Genomic DNA, 21,307 nt, shown 5'->3' on the forward strand with positions numbered 1-21,307 from the left:
TCGTAATCAATAACTTACCAAGTTTCCAGACACTTTAACTTTTATTTCAAATCTTTCTGATTGCTTGAACTTGCTGAGTATAATCAATCATCGCCCGTTTGAAATGAAAGACACTGTGCACAATACTGATCCCAGGTAAACCTTGGTCCTGTAAAGGAATTACTTGAATTTTTATCAACTTCTGCTAGAATCAGATTCCAACGAACACTCAAACAAAACACAACAGAGTTCAAAAGAATAAAATACTTTTCGATTTGATCTTTTGAACTGTATCTCAATAAACTGACACTTTTCTCTTTTTATAGACTTCCTCAGAATCAATAAAATGATGACTTTTTATGTTGTTTACTACTATAAATACTTCTGACTTTCAATGGTGATACTCATCAAGAGATGATGATTTTATTCACTCTTTTTTGTCTTGTGAGCATTACTCACTTTGCGAATGCAAATCCGGCGAAAACTGCAGTATGTATGGCTCCAGTTGCTGCTGGACCAACTCTATGTTTTGCAGAGGACGTATATTTGTTCTGCCCGAATGGATACCGATGTGTTAAGGGAAACTATTATTTGCTCTGCTGCAAACACGTATAACTTGTTTTTGTGAATGAATAAATGTTAAGAATTAACTTCGTTTTTTGAATGTTATTTTAAAAATCCAACCGGCAGTAAAAGTAGTGGCGCTTTGGGAATATATTACCAATTGAGAGAATACTACTCATTTTCTTTGAGATCGGCCGAATAATCCGCTTTTTGAAAAAAGTGAGAACACCTTTTCCGTTTAGCTTGTTTTTAATTAAAAAGTGAAACTCTTCACCGTGCACTTAGAACTCAAAAATCGAGTCGTGAAGTCAAGTATTAACATCCGTGTTCATGGAATCTAGTGTCGATATTTCAGAGTTCTGAAAAACAGAACGGTGACTTTAAAACACATTGAAAAGCTATTCGGGGAAAGTCGTGTAATCACAAGTTCTGTCCAGATGGATACGAGGTACTAAAATTATTTTTGTTTATTATTATTTTTGAGTCGCACTGGGCAAAGATCAGGACTTTTATTCGGATTGGAGTTCGACATAGAAAACATTTTAAATATTCTCCACAAAAAAAAAGATTTTTACTGTTCAAGCAGTCGATCTAAATCAAAAAATACGGTCAAAATTTTATTTTCAGAACTGAATCCTTTTCGAGAAGCGTTAATAGAGGCGCACCCGCTATCAAGAATATGGAGCGTCTTATCTCGGATGGCCTCAAAGATACAAAAGTGTTTTTGACCAAAAAAATATTTTATGAATATTAAGCTCTATTTTGTCAGTTAGCAGTTTTTTGGTATGTCATTTGGGAACCTAGATACTGCGAACAGATACCTCTAGAGTACGCTAACGGTATATGAATAAATATAATGCAAAAGCCAAGAAATGATCTAAATGTGAAAATCCGAGTAAGTGTAGGAACGTCACATGCAATTCAATGATCTTTGTTACCGATTGAGCTGAAATTGTTCTGAAGGTCATCATATTCGAATATGTATCCTGACGGTTACTGTAGTGTGCTGAACAGTTCAACCTGAATGTATTTTAGGGGAACAAGAAAGAATTCTTATTAATATCAGAAGATAAACCCAATGGAGACAATTAAAAGTCTAAATAATCAAAGCTAGGCATAGAGATACCTTCCCAATGACGTCAAAGAATAACCAACCCGGAAGTCGCTGTACATTGGAAGATGACAATAGTGTTAATTGAAATGCTTTATGACCTTTTATAAGTTCACGTTTTACTTTACTGGTCACATGCTGTCTAACTTTAGAACCAAGTCTTCGTAAGCCTGTGACGTCTGTCTCTATATTCAAAATTATCATCCCGAGTATGAGGCTCCGTTTCACTCATGTCGGAGTTTATCCGCGATATATTATCCTCTCAAAATTCAGAGAATTGATGTGAATAGACCACAACTGAACAGTGTCAGCATCTCTAATTATGAGTGTCTAGCTCTACCTTCTCTTGCAGCAGCTCTTCGCTTCCACTTTGTTATTCATATAGCCCTTTTGCATCATACTTGTCAAAGTCCTATTTGCTTTTTTCATGTTACTTTCACTACCTCGTTTGAAGAATTAGAAAATTAGACGGATGAAAAAAAGAAACGGAAAATTTCGTTTTCCATTTTTGAAGACTGTTGATTTTTGTCTTCATATTTCTGTCTGATAACTTGATCTTGATTTTTTTCTCATTCCGTACGCAGATTATTTTCGTTGCAGATGAACAGAATCATTGGAATGAACAGTTTCATGGGAGTGAAGCTGAAACCCCTCGAGCCCAAGAGAACAACAACGGATGAAATCGATCATAGAGAATATCAGAAGCAGTAGTAAGTAATTTTTGTTCGAGAAATCGCTAAGTTTACTGACTTCTTCATTTTTCAGCAACTACAACCCATTCCGAGATAAATGCTACTCTCAAGAGAAAATACGAAATCATGAGCGTTTTCACCTTATTCAACATTTTGTTGCTGAATTAGAAGACAAAAACGTATACTCAACAAGAAGAAATATTTCCGGTACTCCGTTTGGGTGAGTTTTATTTACAGGGAACTTGTTAAGAAAGTAGTTTCAGTAACGTTGAAAAAGTACAAAACGACAAAGTTTATGCATTGAAAAAAATGCGACAAGTGAGTACAAGTGATGATATTCCTAAATCGGTTCTTCACGAAATCTACATGCTCCGCAAATTGCGACATGCTAACGTCATCAAATTGTTTTCCTGTTGTGTTTCCAAATGTGAGTTCGCTATCTGGAAATCTGTTATTAAAAGGAGAAATTCATCTTTTCAGGCGAGAAAAATTATAGAACTTTTTATCTGCGGATGAAATTAGGAAAATGCGATTTGGATCAGCTCATGTTCACAATCGAAGTGCAGTTTTATACAGATGAAATCAAGATTCTAGCCCTAAGTTTATTAGAAGGCCTAGCTTTTATTCACAGCAAGGGAATCATGCATCGTAATATTTCTCCATCGAACATTGTTGTGACAAACCAAGGAGTTCTAAAAATAATCAACTTTGAGAGGGCATGCGATTACAATGAAAATGGTAAGTGAGAGTTATAGTTAATTATATTATCAAAATAACTATTTCAGGACCGAATAAGAAAAAACCAAAACGTTTTAACAAGGGGTATAACGCACCAGAACTATATCTAAAGGATATAAACTACGGACCAGGCATTGATATGTGGGGTGCAGGAATCATCGTAATGGAAATGTTTGTTCGGCAGCGTCTTATTATGGGAGAAGGTTCCTTAGAGCAGTTGAACAACATGGCACGTCTTTTTGGAAAAATTAATATACGGGTAAGTAAAATCCGTGAGATTTTGATTTTAAAACATTTCCAGGTTTATCCAAAATGCAATGAATTGCCCGAGTATGAAAGTTATGAGGAACATGTGTACTATACAAAATATCCCCTTTTTTGCAGTTTTTTAACATTATGGGTCCCGAAGGTTAGTTGCAAAAGCAGAATAGCGATAAACAAGATAAGAATCTCATTACCAACATTACAGAAAATCTACAAACTCATCAAGAGCCTTCTTGGGGGAATGATGAAGCTATACCCACCCGATCGTCTCTCCGCTTCTGATACACTGAAGTGTCCATGGTTCGAAATGTCTCCACCTCCAGAAAAAAATGTATTAAGTCTAATGGGGCGTATACCGGTAAGTATGAGTGCCACAGTGAAGTCTAGTTAATCTGATTTTCAGCCTCATGAAATTGTATTAAATAAAATTGTACCTAAAATTGTACCTCATAAACTGTATTAAAGCAGCAACCCATTTCTATCAACCTCCATATATATCATCATAATTAATTATTTATTTGGCAAATGAATCTCCAAAAAATTTGCAAAGGAACGTTCTCAGGTAAACAATTAGCTTAAAAATTTCGGAATCGGTATTTTATGAACACTTTATTTATTTTTTATTTATTGACAGGAATACACTTTAGAACAGGCTTAATTTGTTTGAGATAAAACTAATTCTTTCAGCTCCATTATTAACTCTCTATCTTGTTTCGAATGTCTACTTATGAAAAAGTTTCACATTTCTTCTTGGCTTCCATCATCGACCCAGATTGACCCCTTTCGCAGCTGTTTGGCAGAGATTCCTTTCGTGTGACATGATTAGCTTGCGACAATTTTTTCAGTATCAAGTGTCTATCATGCTTCAAATTTTTGCAGTCAAACTGCATATTCCTTCTTGACTCCCCGCTTCTACCCCAAATACTGTTTCTTTTGTTTTCTGTATGTTTTTTCTGTATTCAAAGTGGCCGTCTCCTCCTTCATTGCCCCTTTTGCAGCTATTTGGGAGAGATTCTTTTCGTGTGTCCTTTCTATCGATGACCGTGCCCGGTGGTGACATAGAGCACACGGGTCTCTATCGGCCCGCCTCCCCAAACTAGCATAGACTATTCCGATTTGAACTAAGATTGAAATGAAAGATAAAATGCAATCTTGTGAGCACTTCTAATTAGTTTGACTGGTGGATAGATTTACCTTTTCTTCCATCAGTTTTTCGTTTCCCACTTTGTTATTCAACTTGCTCTTTTGCATCATTCGTTTCAATAATCCTCTACATTCTTTTACGCTACTCTGTCTATTTTGTATGTCGAATTTAAAATAAAAGTCGAATTAAACAAATTGTGCTTTTTATTTTTGAAAACTACTGATCCCTTTGGTTGTGTTTGACTGATGACCAATTTTTTTCACGAAATAAATGTTTATGAGCTCATGAAACGTGTTCTGGTAAATGTGAGGGCTACAGTGAGGTAATAAAAATTCTCAGGAAATCATCTACCTCAGATATTTCGAATTTGTTATCGTTTCCATAAACAAAGTCAGACCTGACTTGCTTGCGACGAAACAATTTTCAGAAACTGCATGTTCCTTCTTGGCTCCCCGCATATACCCGTAATACTGTTTCTCTTGTTTTTCGTGAGTTTTTTTCTATATTCAAAGTGGTCATCTCCTCCCACCTGTTACCACATTGCCTCTTCGCAACTATTGGACAGAAATTCGTTTCGTGTGTCTTTCATATCGATGACTAGGCGCCAGTTCATAGACTTCCCGATTTACAACCCTACTCGCGCTTCTCTGATCCTGATTGTGATGGACAGGCCCGAGCATAAATCTATTTCGGTGAAAGCTATGTATTTGATATTTTCAATCACATCGAGTCTACAGTGGGCGATGAAAATTCTTAGACTTTTGTACCGTTTTTATAAACCAAATCAGACATGACATGCTTGCGATGTAACAATTTTTTTCAGCATCAATTCTCAATCACGCTTCGAATTTCTTGCCACCTTCAAAAAACCGCATATTCATTTTTGGCTCTCCGGTTATATCCGAAATACTGTTTCGATTGTTTTCCGTAAGTTTCTTCTATTTTCGTAGTAGTTTTCTCCTCCAATTCGTTTCCACGTTTTCCCAATCGCTGTTATTTAGCAAAGATTGTTTTTGTGTGTCTTTCCAATCGATGACTATCATAGAGCTGACTATAGGAGTTTTTTTTTCTTGCAGCCACGGAACAGACGTCGACTCACTTCATCTTCTCTACTTGGCTCACCGCATCTACCCGAAATACTGTTTCTCTTGTTTTCTGTAAGTTTCTCCCACATTCAAAGTGATCGTCACCTCCCCCATTGCCCCTTTCGCAGCTATTTGGCAGAGATTCCTTCTGTGTGCCCTTTCTATCGATGACCGTGCCCGATGGTGACGTAGAGCACACGGGTCTCTTCCTGTCCGCCTCCCCAAACTTGCATAGACTGTCCCGATTTATAAACCGCTCGCACTTTTTTATTTCGGCTGGGATTTTTGGTTTGATTTTCCTAGCGATGACTGTGTCCGGTGGTTACATAAAGCTGACTTTCTGCTTATAGCCCCGCACCAAACTGTCCCGCTTTACAACCCGCCCGCCCTTTTTTAACATGATGTTTTGACCAAACCATAAAACTATTCCGAGCCAAGCTATATACTTAATATATTCAATCACATTCAAGAAACATTATAGTTTTTTTTTCCGTCGTAATGCCCTCCCCCCTCCCCAAAATCTCCACACGCGCAACATTGTTTCTCAGTATCGAACGAAACAGATTGATTTTCTGGGGACACATTTTCGAAGTGTCTATAGTAATGTTTGTTTTTGTTTATTTTTGCCACCTTTCCCCTTTTTTTGATTTTTAATATTATTCAATAAGAGGAAAACGGATGAAAAAGACTCCATTTCTCGGGTTCTGAAATTTGCTATCACACTGATCGATTTTTCGGAAAATAGTAGCAATGACTCATCTATTTCGTATTTTTGTTTTCCCAGAAATTCCATGTGAACGGTTTTTTGATCGCCGCCATATTTCTTTTGTTCTGATATATGCATTCCCCATTCAACTTCAGCTGCCAGTATCAATATTTCTTTTTTTCAGTGAATCCTATTACTTGTTGGAAAAATGGTTTCTGCAGCTCGCAAGAAGAAAAATAGGATCAATCACAGAATCAATCTCAAAACAAGGAAACAGCAAGCCTGGGAGCAGTTGCCAGAATCATTTATTGCTAAGTGTCGCACAAAAGTGCCCTTCACCGAACCAGAAGGAATTGAAGATGGTTCAAAAGAGGAGAAAAGAAGGTAAGAATTTGGAGATGTTCAAAATTTGTTATGTCCTTTGGTGGAGGAGAAGGGACTTATAAAACCATTCATTTACATGGTGAGAACCAACAACTAAGAATTCTCTACATCTTATAGAGGCAGATCTTCTTGCCACGTGTGACCTCGGGGTTGAACATTCACTAGGCTAAACCATGCTAGTTCACGCCACAACATAATTTAAACAACTCAATTTAAAAATAACTAATAATGTTTCAGTATGGACTTCTTCTCCGCTCCTACATTACCCCATTTCAATCCCGAATGGATATCAAAACCATATTCGTTCTCCGATCAGTATTCAATTCATGCCACACTGGGAAGGTACAATTTGTGTCGATCGTTTCGTAATCCTAAAACACTATTAATTTTCCGGACAGTGATGAAAGGTTGGCATGAATCTGGTTGCATAGTCGCAATGAAGAAGTTTCATGTTCCTCCAGAAGACATTCTCCAACTGGAAGAAGTCAGAGCACTGTCTTCCATCAATCATGAGAACGTTGTCAAACTTCTCAGTTTGAGACTGACAGGTAAATTTGGTTCATATCTTCTAAGTAACTGGTCCCTTTTTAGTTTCCGTGCAATATCTCGTGCTGGAGTATTGCCACTTTGATCTGGAGGTTCTGATTCACCTTCCAAAGGTCAAAATCGAGACCGAGCATATCAAAAGTATAGCTTTTGCTCTGCTCTCAGGATTGACGGCGATCCACAAGAAGAATTATGCCCACAGAAATCTCCGCCCTAGCCATGTTCTTCTCACACAAGACGGAGTGGTGAAGATCACCGATTTCGGACTTTCGTGTTCCACAGAAGCAGGTATTTCGAATCGAAAAAAGTAAAAGTATAATTCTTATTTTTCAGCAAGTCCAATTTCAACTTCCCAAATGGAAAACATCCATTATGCTGCTCCAGAATCCCTTCTGGGATGCACGGAGATACGGCGTAATGCGGACTTATGGAGTGTAGGAGTTATTATCGGAGAACTATTTCTCCGCGCCTCTCTGTTCGATGCAAAAAACAACAGAAATCAAGTCGTTCACCTTCTGGAACTTCTCGGTGATTTTGAGGTAATATTGATTGAGTTTTGACACTGTAAATGCCGGAAATTCGTGTATTTGAAGAAAAAACTCATTTTTGCAGGGTACATTCTTCGAAGGCAACCAGAATTATCAAGAAATCCGTAGTGCCTGGAGTGGTGACAAAAATGGAACCTTCCACAAAGTTTTCGAACCGAGACTTTGCAATGGTTCACTTTATGTAAGTTTTAAATCCAGATATATATTTTTTTTCAAATAATGATTTAAGGATGGTGAAGGACTTCGATTTGTGAAAAACATGATGAAAACCAATATCGATCACAGATTGACTGTCGAGGAAGCATTGAATCATGAGTGGTTCAAAAGTGGAGTGAGAGGAAATGTGAAGGATCTTCTTGAAATATTCAAGGTAACTTGATCAGCTTTATCATTCAACACAACTTTTTTAAACTTTTCAGAATCCTTGTCGCTCACGAATCTTCCAGGACAGCAACGACGATAGCAACGACTAAGGATTTCCAAATAGAGAATTGTTTCCAAGTAGAATTTATTCAACATCTTCCCTATCTGTCCCTACTTTTTATTTTGCAGTTCCTTTTTTGCAATTCCTTCCCTTTCCCATTATCGTCCATATTATATCAATTTTACGGAAGGCTTTTTAGTGTCGAAAAAACCGTGCACTCTTCCTCGACATTTCCTTTTCTCCTTTCCGTTCTTCTCTTTTTTTTTGGTTCTCCCCCCCCCCTTCCTGAGTCAATTCGCTCATACTTTCCTCTCCTTGTCTCTCTTTTTGTCATTCCTTTTCCTATGGTTCACAATATTTTCCGTTTGAAATATGCATCGATGTGTAATCTGTGTTTCTGAAATATTTATCATGGAGATTCTAATTTGTCAGTATTGTTTACTGCTGTCATCCGTCTTTTGATTTTATTCCATGACATTTCAATTGTACTCAACGATAATCATTCTTTTTTTCTGTTTTTATATATACTAGAGACTGAATAAAGTCTAAACTCTCGCATCGCTTTTTTTCCAACAAATTTTGACGACCGCGTGTGTTGCCTAGCGCTTCAGCAAGTGCCCGTCTCACCTCAGCTGACTAGCCCCTTGTCGGAGTTACTTATAGTGGTTTCAGTGAGATTTAGATTCTTGACAGAGGATAAATTGTCTTTATTTTGAGTAGGAGGAAATCTTGTGTTTTTCGTTTTTTTGGAGCAAAAATCTAAATTTTGAAATTGAAATTATAATTGGAGCTAGAGAAACTTATTTGTGGTGTTTCTACCAATAGTGGTTCTAATGTCTTCCAATTTCCTCATTTTCTTTACATAATCGTACCTATTGTCATCGTTTCTATAATTTTCAGAATTTCTCAATTGTCACTATGCAGTCGTCAAGTACCGTCGGATCCCAGCTTCCGGAGAACCCTACAACTTCACAACCGTCCAATGAGTAAGTAACACATCATCAGCATAGAAAACGTTTCTCACGTGTTACCTAGTACCTAATTTACTTTTCACAACGTATATCATGGATTAGTTTTAGTATCCGTGGCTAAGAGTTTTGCGAAACGCGCAGGAAATTAAAATCCGTTTGAGTCTTGTTAGACCTCATTTGAATTAGGACAGCACATAAAAACAGGACATTGGAACAGGAAATCAATTTCACAATTTTTTCCATAGGTTGAAGTAGGTATAAATAGGAAAAATACACATTTTTGCATGGAAGACCTGATGTGGTCTTCAGTCACGTGCGCGCGTTTTCTCTATTGGCTATAGACCCATATCAGAACGTATAGTCTAGTATACATAACTACCTGATGACGGAACGGTGGTGCGCGCTCTTTCTGACACCACGGTGACCGCGCTGTGCAGCGCGTTTCTAATTTGACTTGTTGTGATGCTGCATGGAGGTCCAACTGGGCTGACACACAAAGAACACTTATGCAAACCATAATACCAACTCAATTTTTTTTAAATGTTATGATTTTCCCTTTGAGGTACTAACGATCATCTTATTTCAGCCCACAATTGATGCACGCAACAACTGTAGCTAGTCAATTAGAAATGTATAGAAGCATTTTCCAAAACGCTACCCAAAACACATCAACAAGTTCCATCAACAACTACAAAATTTCCGAAAAAATCGCGGAAGGATCCCACGGGTAAATTAAGATGTTGATTTTTTTGAAGTATCTTATTTTACTTTTAGGGTTGTGTTCCGCGGCATGAGTATGATTTCTGGAACAATGGTGGCTTTGAAGTTAATTAAAAAACTGGCAAAGGAGGATGGAGTTTCCACAAACTTGATTCACGAGGCGGGAATCCTGCAACAAGTTCAACATCGAAATATCGTTACTTTCATAGAAGTTTTTATGGAGAACAGTAAGTAACTCCCAAAGTTTGATCCAAACCAGTTTCTCAATTTTCAGGTACACTAGAATCTCCAGCAAACTGTTGGTTGATAACCGAGTACTGTGCATGCGATTTGCTAGATTTAGTGATGGTCCCAAATCTTCCAATTAGCGTGCTTCATATCAAATCTTTGTTGCAATCGCTTTTGAAAGGCGTTGCTCACCTACACAAACGATCAATCATGCACCGAGATATAAAGAAAGGAAATCTATTAATCGATAATCATGGTGTGCTGAGAATTGCCGATTTCGGATTAGCGATTCAAGTCACAAAACGTTAGTTACAGAATATGTAAGGTTGTCCAACTAAAACATAATTTTTTTCAGTGACTCGCACACTGAAAACAAACATTGGAACAATGGTGTTCAGAGCACCAGAACTTCTTCTGGACGATATCCATTATACCAAAAAGGTTGATATTTGGAACGTGGGATGGGTTCTCTTCTCCCTCTTCACGGGAAAACCAGGGTTCAATGTCCAAACAACAAATCAGGTTCTGACAAAGTTGACCCATATGTGCGGGTCAATAACCGAAGAGGTTCGTTAAAACCGAAAAGCACCTGTAAGACAACTAGAATTTCAGACATACGCTGGTTGTCAAAATCTTGAGGCATATAAAGGCTATCGGAAAAGGAACTCATTGAATTGGCCACGAATGGTCATGGTAATGGCAAGACGTGCTGCATTTGGTCCGGATACAGAAGAAATCTCTGATAAAAATGAGCCTTCTCATCTTCAACGAGATCTAAAAGAATCGGTGAGTTTTTTTTTTGTTTTTGACGACAAAATGATAGTTTTCTAAAAAAAAGTTAAATAAGAATGATTTCAAAAATTCCCGGTAGGTTAAGAGATTTCTACTCATTATGAACGAAATTTTGTAAAGTTTGAGCATTTTCCATTAAATGAGGAATCTCTCCTGATAAACTATGCTCAGTTTTAGTTTCAGTTAGTTGCCCAACATGCAGAATCATAAAATCTTTCCTACCGTAAAACCTGTAATAGAGGCGCATCCGCTAGCAAGAGTTCGGAGCATCATAACTCGGCTGTTTTCAAAGAATTCAAAATTGTTTCAACTGAAGAAATATTCTATGAACATTAAGCTATATTTTGCCAGTCAGCAGCTATTTGATATTTCCTATATGATCCTAGATATACAGCTGCAAACATGCATCGCTAGGTGCACGTTACAGGTTTGACGGTCACATGTAAGTACTGATTTCTTCTTTGGAGGCTGTCTCTAGAAGGCTCCCAGGTGTCGGACACTTTTAAATTATTTTCTGCGTGTAAGTTAATTGAAGTGCTATTTCAGGGCATTATGGGCATCGAGCTCATTGACCAGATGCTAACGTTGGATCCAACAAAGCGTCCGACAGCAGCAGAAGTGCTCGACAATGAATGGTTCAAAATGGAGCCGCTTCCAAACCCATGCATCAGTGACCTGCTTGGGGAGTACAAAGTGAGTGATAATTGTTTAAAAATATATATTCATTAGGTGATTTCAGAAATATCACAGAGAAAAGAAATTCCGTGCATATGGAGAAGATCATAAAAGCAATTAGTAAATTGATATCTAAAATTAAGCATGTGGTGTTTTTTAGAATGTGTAAACTTTTTGTGTATCTGCCGGTCCCGTTTTCTATTCTCTTCCGATATCGCTGCCCATTATACCCATTCTTCCCGAATAGACACCCTCAGCCCATTTCATTTCTTCCAATAGGCTCAACGCCAAATGATATACCCCCATTTCCTTTTTTCAATGCTCCTAGAGCACATTATTCACCCCAATTTCTTTCCCTTCTTGTCCAATAAAGTATTTTTTCTCTCTGCGTATGTAGTCACTTCTCGTTTTCTCACTGACTTATAAAATTGATAACTTTTTTTCAAGTTCATAATAAGAGGGCGTTGGTGAGAGGAACAAATCGTTGTGTTTCTTTATCAGTTTTCTGATGATGAGGTTTCAACTCTGCTTTTTCATTATTTATGTCAACACAGCAGTTTCTATTCCAATTTACGCTGATGACATTGTGCAAAAACAAATGTCAACTATCAAAACAGTTGCACACACCAGGAATTTCACAAAACTATTGACATTGGTTTCCGAGAGTGTTTTCGGTGAGAAAATTTGAAATGTTATATATCAAAACTTATAATTTTTGTTTCAGAATTCGAAAATTGGGACACTGTCAGAGAAGCACTGGAAAATGCTAATTTACTGGTCATAGATACCAAATTTCGTCATCCTGGAATAGTTGCAAAAGTTATTGTGAATGGAGATCGCTTATCTGATATGGAATTCACACGAGTAAGATTATAAACTATATTTCACGATAAAAAAGGAAAAGTCTTGCAGGATGAGAACAGCAGTACCGGATGGATACTCTCAAGAGCTGGTTTTTTGGAATGTTTGTTGGATAATGACTCAGAAAGTTTTTGTATTGAAGATTGACCGAATATTTTGTAATAAACAGTTTTAAAACCCGTGAGAAAGAAAGTGAGCAAGTTTTATTTTTATAGAACAGAAAAAAATTAATGAGTCTACAAATTTTCTACCGGATCACAAAAATGATAAAGAGAAGAGCATGAGAAAGAAAGTACACATATGACAGTTGTACGCGGGAAAGTAATAAAATGCAGAGAAAATGATTTGTTAAGTAATACAGTGGTAGGGGGAGCTAACTTTTCAGGTGAAAGAAAGAAGTTGAGCAAAATAAGTGGATGAAAGTGAAATAATTCTCAAATTCTCATCGTTACAATAATTAAGATATCATTACGTTAATTACGTAACCGTTAAATAAAATACAATATAATAAGATAGAAAGAAGGAAGGAATTGCATTATTTACAAACAACCAATCATAAGTTTGGATGAATGAAAAAATATTGAAAAAAACGATTGAAAAAGAAAAAATAAGGTTTGATAAGGAGAGAACAAACCTAGTGCGAGCGTACACTATATTGTGCAAGTAATTGAGTGCGTCTACTCACTGTATAGGTTTTCAGATGGTACAATTTCAGTAGATATGTTGCGTTTTGTGTGAAGATTTGAATGATGGTTTAGGTTAACTGGAGATTGATTACATGTGAGTTCTTCTCACGTGTTGATATTGTCCCCATGGCAGGGAGCCTGTCCGGTTGACTCTGACTGCTGATGTTGGTTCGCGACACTGGAAATAACACAGTTATCACAAGAGTTTGATTAGTTAAAGTAAAACACGCAAACTTGTCAAGGGCCTGGCAGGGCCAAAATCGGAATATTTTTCGGCCCGGCCCAACCCGGTACAGAACCCTGCCCGTCAGCCCAAAGTAAGAAATTCAAAAAATGGTTTGTTTTCAAATAAATATTTTTTAACTTCATGAAATGTAGTCATAGTTATATTTTCTAGAAGTCGGGCCGACATTTGACAAGTTTGAAAACAAGCAGTCTTACCAGAGTAGATTGGCCGTAGTTGTACGGTGGGAGGCGCTGTTGTGTTGATTGTTGTGATTGCTGCTGGTCTCGTTGGTGTGGCTGTTGGTGTGACTGCTGGTGCTGGAACTGTTGGTTGTGTGTCCTCCGGAGACCGCGTGGCACTTGGTGCGAAGAAGACCCGACGTGCTGTGAATGGACTCTTTCCGGAGTGTTGCGTCCGCTGCTGCAGTTGCTGCTGACGCTGTTGTACGGTTGGGTAGCAGTGTGGTGGAGTGGGCGAGCGGCGTTGGCGAAATGTCGCAAGCTGGGATGAACTGCGGCTGGTTGTGAGTGGTTGCGCGCAATCCGCAACCCGCTCGTTCGTTGCTCGAGAACCTAGAAAATTTGTACTTTGAATCTAATGGTGATTTCAAAAAGTTGGTATTTTAATCCCTACCTGACGGAGTTCGCTGACGAACGGGTTTGATCGGTTGCGTGGAGGATCGGACTGGACCGGGGTTCTCCCGAAGTAAACTTCCATCTCCTCGCCGCGGCGCGGGTGAAGCTCCCTCTGAAAAATCTTCCCGTGCAAAACCCAAAGTTAATTTTTTGATAGTCCGCGTATTTGATACTCAGGCTATCAAAATTCCACATCAAATGAACTGCAAAAAGGTCCAAACCAAAAAAAGACACTCAAAAACAAAGGATATGTCACTTCAACAACTCAAAAACAATAATCAAAGGGAATTAGGCGTTGGCTCGGGAGAAAAGTTCAGTGAGATTCAATAAGCAACTCAAAATAAAACTCAAAAACCAGTAGCCACTCGGTGTTAAAGTTATAGTTACCATTTCATGATGACGTTCATAAAACGCGGGGTTGGAATTGAAGCTGAAGCGAGAATAGTATGAAAATAGCAACAGAAAAGTGAAAGCTGAGAAACTTTTTAGCAATAAAAGGGGTTAAATGACTTACGCGTTGTTATTGAGATTATATGGCATTGAAGCGTTGGGGAGACCTGAAAATTGGGAGCGATGAAGGTAAAAGCGGTGGATTAGAGCATTTTCAAATTATTCTTGTTTTGCTGTAAAGCGGTAATATTCAACTCAATCCTTTACTACGAAACTAATAAATGAGGTAGTGAAATATAGGTATTAGAATTTAATTTCAATTACGATTTCCACTGTCTCCGTTTTGCAGCCAAAATTTTTCCTGTAATATCATTCCAAAATTCTTGAAAATAAAACATTTAGTTTCACGGTTGTTAACACAAGTATAGGGTCATTGGACTTACCCATATATGAAGGGAACCATTTGAGTTTCATGTTTTGGAACATATTCGTGCCTAGAGGGTATTGGTTGTATGTGCATCTAATCATACTAACAGGCTTTGAAGCTAAACTAAATATAAAATCAAAAAAGCATACCGTTACTAGGTTGCGGTGTTTTGGGGAGTGGTGGAGGTGGAGAGGACACTGAGGAGACTTGCGATGGCTCTTCTTGTTCAACAATCACAGATCTTGGCTTCCATACTGGTGCGCCTTCTAAAGTTGGAACAAACTGTTCAACTGTTGGAATAGCTGTGAAGCTACGTGGAGTGATTGCGTGCTCGGGAGGTGGTGATGGGTTATAGTCTTTGCGTGGCAGTGTAGGCACATTTGGTGCAGGCGACGGTGGGTTAGTTGGTGGCTCATCATCTGAATTGGAATATTGCAAGGAGTGTATGTGCGGGAGGGTTGGGATGCGTGAATGGCTTGTGAAATGAAAATTATCAAAAATATTCAAAAATCAACAAAAAAATTAAAGCACCCTTACCTTCACTGACTGCGTTAGCCTCTCTTATCTCACTTGTCTCCTTGAGTTCATCACGTGCAAGTGCAGCTAGTTCATGTTCTGACACAACAGATGAAGATGTGGAACGACCACCTTTGTATCTGGATTGTGTAGAACTCCAACTTCCAGAATCAAAGTGTTCTTTGTTACTGTCATAGTCACTAGTAATAGAATGACTTCTAGTAAATATCACATCTTGCAGAGATGGACGATGAGCACGACCACCAGCTCTTGGTTTCTGAAAACTTTATATTTTCATTTATACCTTCATCATTTCAAAAACATACATCCAGTATTTTCAAATCCGGGCTTTCTGTGTACTTTTCTCTCTCGTTGATCTTTTGAACTTGTTCCCATCTCTTAGCACGTGACTTTATTGCGATCGAGGATTCGGAACGGCGGCCAGAGGAGTCCTCACCGGATGAGTCGAGAGAAGAAGTTGAGCAGTGGTATGGTTTTCTAGAAAAAATGAAAATTGAAAAATTTTCGAAAAAATAAAAAAATATACTTCGGCCGCTCTTTCTTAGCCAAGTCAGCAGTTCTCAGGGTGTTTGTCTGAGCAATACTGATTGTGGAAGCAATTTGAGCGAGCTGCTCAGGAGAGATGGTCAAGTTTTGATTGTTGTTGTTAACTGGAGTAGGAGTTCTAAACAATAGAAAATGAGAAAGAAAAGTGATAGATACAAATTGACGATACCCTTTATTAGCTTGTGTAACAGCTGCAGCAATGATTTGAGTCAAATATTGAGCATCAATTCCAGGATCGGATGCATGGTTTGGGGGTGGGGAGTTGATTGAGGGTATCGAGCTACCATTGACTGAAAATGCATGAATTTGGATACAGACTTGCAAAATTTCGGCCCGGAGTCAAAAATATGCACAATTGTTATCGAAATTTTGATTGAAAATAGTCAAAAATCCTATGTACGCTTGATCGATAGTTAAAGGCATAGTCAAAAACAAAAAATTCAAATGTTCAAATTTTTGTACTAAGACCAGGCACGTTGCAAGTCTGTTTAGATACAGTTAGATACATATTCACTCACTCAAAGATTTAATCAGCGGAATTTTTTCTTTGATCATATCCAAAGCGACGAGATTGACAATGGCAAACCAGCAAGGTGTTCGATTCATGTCAGCACCGTCCTAAACACGTATACTTAATGAAATTTTGAAATTCACATATAAAACCACAAACCTTGACCAAAGCAATTCTCATACATGTCTTTAACAATAGAGACCTTGCATCAGGTGTACCATCATGCAACTCTCGTTCCAACGAATGCTTGAACTTTCTCATATCGAAAACTTTGTAAGCCTTCTCATCTTCAGTCACTCCATGGTTTAGTTTTCCATGTAACCGTATTAACCGGTCAGAGATACAGTTATTGCGTGGCTCTTTCCAACCTTGACAAATAATTGGAGCGGGTCCACGAGCCATTCCTTTGATGTTTCCCTGGTAATCCATTTTTAAGATGACACCCTGTTAAAATTGTAAAATTGAACATTTCTTATGCTTTCTGGTTTTAGATATGGAACTCACATCTGCTACTTTAGCTCTGATTTCTTTGGTGTGATCATCTCGAGTTGGATTATCAAAATGATTGAATCCCAGAGTCTTCCCATCAAATTCATCTTCTGACCCATCAATAATCACTGTTGTCTTCCTCAAATATGCTTTTGCAACCCGTTTGCACCTTTCCATTATAACAATTTTCCCCCATATTTCATCGTCGATTGATCCTTCGCTCAGCTTGTTAAGCACTTCTTTCACTTGGTCCTAAAGATGTTTGATCCGTAAAAGGGCAGCGTAGACAGGGGGATGAGAAGGGGAATGAGGAAAGAGTTTTCAAGTGGGTGTTCTCAAGATGCTTCACATTCCATCGTGAGTGAGAAAGTAGTTTTTTTGTGTTTTGATGAACGAGACCAATTGGGGACTAGGCGGCTTCGAGTTTGCTACCTTTCAAAAATAAAGTCCACTAGTCAAATAATAAGGAAACCTAGTCATAGCTTGGAAATATTATTCATGCCCCGCTTACAAACATAAAAGTTTTGATTTTTGAGGTTGTGCAACGTTTATAGCTTGTTATACTAAACAAACAGTCATCGAAACAAAAGATGTTTTCTCTTCTCAGCTTCGCAAAAACAAGTGTCAATATCCATTGAAAGTGACTCTACACACATTCTTCATAACAGCACCAAAAATTCACAGGAGGATCATGTTGTACTTTTCATTAACCTCCTAGAAATTATTACCCTCCACTCTAGGAAGTTTTCAATTGTAGTTTTTTTCATTTTCATGAAAGCGTGACCGAAATCTTATACACACACAAACGCACGTGGTGCTTGACGGGAGCCACGAAAAACCGTTTTTCCGTCATTTTTTTCTTCCTATCGTCTCTTTTTTTTTGCGTGAAAGCTGGTTCAGAACTGTTGAGCAAATAAGAAACAGAATATGCTCGGCCGAGTGGCAATCATCGTGTGTGGTCAAAAGAAAGAGAAGAGAAAGAAGAAAAGGGAAGGCATGTTAAATGAGCCGATAATCGGGTAATGACGAGCAAAATTAATTCTATGCGCAAATTAAAAGGAATGGGAACGAACGGCTGCAAAGATCACAGAACAAAATCTTCAACCCGTTCATTGAAACATACAGAACTCCGATACATAAAACAAAAATTATAATCATTATTGTGTTTTGATGTCGAATATACTGCAGAACTTATAGCTATCAGATATTTTTGATCACATTCCTAATCTAGGTGTTTTTAAGGGCCTGTGTAGCCAAAAATCTCATATTTCAAAATATCCTTCCGCCTTACAGAAACTTTCCAGAAATATGCGTCAGTCTGATTTTAATACATACATTTCCCCCATCCAAAAAGACAAGAACACGTCCGAATGACGTGTACTTTCGTCATTTATTGTCTTCTCATTTTTCATTAATTGGCAAGGACACGGTTTTTTCAAGTGCCGCACCGACAGCGGTTCTTTTTTGTTTTCCTGCATCTCGTCGGTTTGGGTTGGCAAATAAACAAGCGGAAAATATTTAGCCTATCTATGCGGATTGGAAAGTAGTGGGATGGAGATCAAATGTTTGGTTTTAGAAAATGAAGTTCGATATAAAGGGTATTTTTGAAAATGCTTTTGGCATACTAAAAATGTTTTCATTAGTTCTACAGTTATCTTTTCCTTAGTGGACCGTGTGGTGCTTCTGCTCAGCCACTTGATCAAACTTCGACCATCATGTGAAATCTCGCGCAGGACGAGAAGAGCTAAGATATACAGTGAGTGTCGAAATAGTGCAAAGTGTGACGAGACAGAAGATGCATGGCACTCAATACAAATGAATTTGATATCTTGAGGGCGATTCTCGCCTTGGAAGAAGAGACTAGAGAAAAAATTAGTAGAAAAGAGAAAGAGGAATATGAAAACTCTTGAGATATTGATATTGTTTGGCGGGATTTGAAAATGGAAAGGTCACGATTAGGGTCGAATGGAAATGAATGAAAATGAGAAAGTGTGAACACTTACCAACAGAAATGCGTCGGTGTCATACCAAGTGTCGGAGTTCGGATTGGTTTGGGTACCATGGACGAGAGAGGATCGAGAAACTCCATTCTCCATCTCCCTAAAATGGGAATGTTGTAAGACTGGGAATAGGATAGTGATAGATAGAGGTAGAAGCGCAAAACTGGGGTGGTCGGAAATTTTTTTTCGATTTTTTCAAGAACTGGCTGGTTTTGAGTAAATCATACTTGAACATACTATAGTTTTTGAAAATCAAATTTCCAACAAATATCTAAATTGACGTTCAGTGACAAAATACAAAAGTTTCAAACGAAAATTCGTGATTCTGAAGTAGTCGGTAAAAGTAAAAGTCTGTTTGTATAAGAATTGGTACGATATAGTTCTTTTTTTCAAATAACACCACCAGTTCAAGAAAAAATGAAACTTTACCCCAGATTTGAGAAAAATTGAGAGCACACGAAACAAAAATCAAAGAAACGGGAAAGAAAACGATTCACTGGAACACAAACCTTTTGGAGTCATGAGAAAATCGTTCAAGGTTAAGTCTAGCTGCAGCGTTCGGACCTTTTTCGCGTATTGTTTGTCCCGGGTCATAGGCCCTATGCATGGGTGGCTTATGAGATTGAAAGTAAAATTAAAGAAACGAAATGCGATGGTTGGAAGGAAGAGAGTGTGGGGGGAAGGGGGTTGGTTGCGGAAAGACGAGTCAGTGACGGAAAATGAAGGAGTTTCGGGTGCGCGGAGGGGACTTTCCTATATTTCACTAGCGTTTCTCTCAAAGCTTTCTCTCTCTCTCTCTTCATTCAGTTTTTTTCCGCGCGGCAGCTGGCTCGCCGGTGGAGCCTCCTTCCGCGCCGCCGCTTCCGGTGATGTGCCAACGCCCCTTACTGTCTGCGGAGCACACGGCGCCGTGCTATCTCGTTTCACGCCACACTGTGTTTTACGCATTTTTTGCCAATACAGTGCCGCTACTGCACTCACTGAATTTCTAGCGATTAGCAGCATACTAGCAGACTGAGTGAGGGGACAATTGGGGCGTCGTGGAAGGAAGGAGCACAAAAAAACGATGGGAGGGGACCAGATACCTGTCAGTGTTTGTGAAGGGGAGCAACAGCAACGACACAGAGGCCACGCTTGTCGAAGCCACTTGTTCTAGAAGAACGGGGTAAAGTATGAGGAGAACGGTGAAGGAGAAGAGAAAAAAATGAACGTTTGGATTAGTCAGCTGTCTAGTGCGAAGTCAGTGAGAGAGAGCAACAAAAAACCGACACAACTCGCGGTGTGCGTACAAGGAAAATAAAATGAAAAGGGAACGGAGAACCGAAAGCCGATATGTCACAGCCCTCTTGGTTGACAATGCTCATCGTAACAAGGAGGCGGAGTTGGAAAATCCAAAATCAATAATATTTTTGCACCATCTTTTGTTATTTTATGCAGAAACTATGACACCAAATTTTATGAAAATCTTAGACTACCGTAATCAGTGGATTTGTGAACAAAGAGTCCTGATTTGAATGATATATTATATTTGTGATAAACCTGAAAATTTGTTGAAAAACCAACGACAGGACCTTGAACTTGAAAAGTTTCAAATCTGCAATTTCCCCCCTATTCATCCATGTGTCATAACTCCCGTTTGTATTGTTTCAGGAAGGCGCGCAAAGTTTACAAACATGCACACACACAGGTAAAATCGCGTAAATTCCTTGCATCGTCCGATTTTTTTCTGTGCACTTGCCACATTCCGCGTGATCCCTCCGCGCGCGCTTCTTTTTCTTTCGCAATTCACTTGGCACTATCCACTAAATTTCATAATTTTTGCTCATTGTGAGTGTGTGAGAAACGTGTGAGTGACACGCCACACCGGGAGCTGGTTTCTAGTGCCTGTTGACATTGGGTCAATATACAAATACATTTTCTTCGCATCAGTCATATGGAGTCAGTCGAGATTTTAAAACAAGAAACTAGCAAAGGGTGGAAATTGGAAGTTGTGTTCATGTTGAAACGCAAACTAGGTGAACTTTGGACTAATTATGTCAAGTATGAACACAGAACGTACACAGAAAGAGCAAATTGGTGAAAGCATGAAATCAGATGTAGCAATTGCAGGAACATTGAGTACTAACCGTATCTTCAGAACTACAAACAATTTTGTGTTTGCAATAAAAACAAGTGGAAACAAGGTCAATCATCATGTATATTAGGTACTTCATCATTTTGAACTTTTGAATATTTTCCCAAAAATGTCGAATTTTTGATTATACTACAGAATTCAATCAAAAGCTTGTTATGCATCAAAAAATTGAAATTTTTAATGTAAAATTTCAAAAAATTTCAAAAAATTTGGTAAAAAATAGGTAGCTTTTTTTGAAGCCGGGCCTTTGGGCCTTGCCGGGCCAGGCCGTAAATTTGCAAGTATGGTTATAAC

General features: G+C 38.4%; 6 protein-coding genes across 6 annotated transcripts; 5 read left to right on the forward strand and 1 right to left on the reverse strand.

Moving 5' to 3' along the window:
- Positions 1 to 393: 393 nt before the first annotated feature.
- On the forward strand, positions 394 to 594 carry GCK72_025114 (uncharacterized protein; the record flags this gene model as incomplete). The annotated part of the gene is made up of 1 exon (XM_053736202.1): positions 394 to 594. The coding sequence occupies one exon, from the start codon at positions 394 to 396 to the stop codon at positions 592 to 594; it is 201 nt and encodes a 66-aa protein (XP_053579768.1).
- A 1,660-nt stretch (positions 595 to 2,254) lies between these two features.
- On the forward strand, positions 2,255 to 3,739 carry GCK72_025115 (uncharacterized protein; the record flags this gene model as incomplete). The annotated part of the gene is made up of 7 exons (XM_053736203.1): positions 2,255 to 2,364; positions 2,420 to 2,566; positions 2,610 to 2,773; positions 2,827 to 3,084; positions 3,132 to 3,343; positions 3,386 to 3,493; positions 3,554 to 3,739. The coding sequence occupies 7 exons, from the start codon at positions 2,255 to 2,257 to the stop codon at positions 3,737 to 3,739; spliced, it is 1,185 nt and encodes a 394-aa protein (XP_053579769.1).
- Positions 3,740 to 6,491: 2,752 nt separating this feature from the next.
- GCK72_025116 (uncharacterized protein) lies at positions 6,492 to 8,234 on the forward strand (the record flags this gene model as incomplete). Its single annotated transcript, XM_053736204.1, has 7 exons — positions 6,492 to 6,667; positions 6,905 to 7,215; positions 7,259 to 7,501; positions 7,547 to 7,752; positions 7,826 to 7,942; positions 7,991 to 8,131; positions 8,181 to 8,234. 7 exons carry the CDS (start codon positions 6,492 to 6,494, stop codon positions 8,232 to 8,234), a joined length of 1,248 nt encoding a protein of 415 aa, XP_053579770.1.
- Positions 8,235 to 9,103: 869 nt separating this feature from the next.
- GCK72_025117 (uncharacterized protein) lies at positions 9,104 to 11,692 on the forward strand (the record flags this gene model as incomplete). The annotated part of the gene is made up of 8 exons (XM_003098426.2): positions 9,104 to 9,171; positions 9,743 to 9,883; positions 9,931 to 10,103; positions 10,151 to 10,408; positions 10,460 to 10,671; positions 10,717 to 10,890; positions 11,443 to 11,589; positions 11,636 to 11,692. 8 exons carry the CDS (start codon positions 9,104 to 9,106, stop codon positions 11,690 to 11,692), a joined length of 1,230 nt encoding a protein of 409 aa, XP_003098474.2.
- Positions 11,693 to 12,079: 387 nt separating this feature from the next.
- GCK72_025118 (uncharacterized protein) lies at positions 12,080 to 12,579 on the forward strand (the record flags this gene model as incomplete). The annotated part of the gene is made up of 3 exons (XM_003098434.2): positions 12,080 to 12,245; positions 12,296 to 12,435; positions 12,484 to 12,579. 3 exons carry the CDS (start codon positions 12,080 to 12,082, stop codon positions 12,577 to 12,579), a joined length of 402 nt encoding a protein of 133 aa, XP_003098482.2.
- A 607-nt stretch (positions 12,580 to 13,186) lies between these two features.
- GCK72_025119 (uncharacterized protein) lies at positions 13,187 to 19,486 on the reverse strand (the record flags this gene model as incomplete). Its single annotated transcript, XM_053736205.1, has 13 exons — positions 13,187 to 13,296; positions 13,560 to 13,916; positions 13,978 to 14,091; positions 14,946 to 15,215; positions 15,334 to 15,589; positions 15,639 to 15,810; positions 15,860 to 15,997; positions 16,049 to 16,169; positions 16,398 to 16,497; positions 16,550 to 16,834; positions 16,895 to 17,131; positions 18,883 to 18,979; positions 19,389 to 19,486. The coding sequence occupies 13 exons, from the start codon at positions 19,484 to 19,486 to the stop codon at positions 13,187 to 13,189; spliced, it is 2,355 nt and encodes a 784-aa protein (XP_053579771.1).
- Between the last annotated feature and the right edge of the window lie 1,821 nt (positions 19,487 to 21,307).

The sequence above is a fragment of the Caenorhabditis remanei genome, chromosome X (genome assembly GCF_010183535.1).
Source record: "Caenorhabditis remanei strain PX506 chromosome X, whole genome shotgun sequence".
NCBI lineage: Eukaryota > Metazoa > Nematoda > Chromadorea > Rhabditida > Rhabditidae > Caenorhabditis > Caenorhabditis remanei.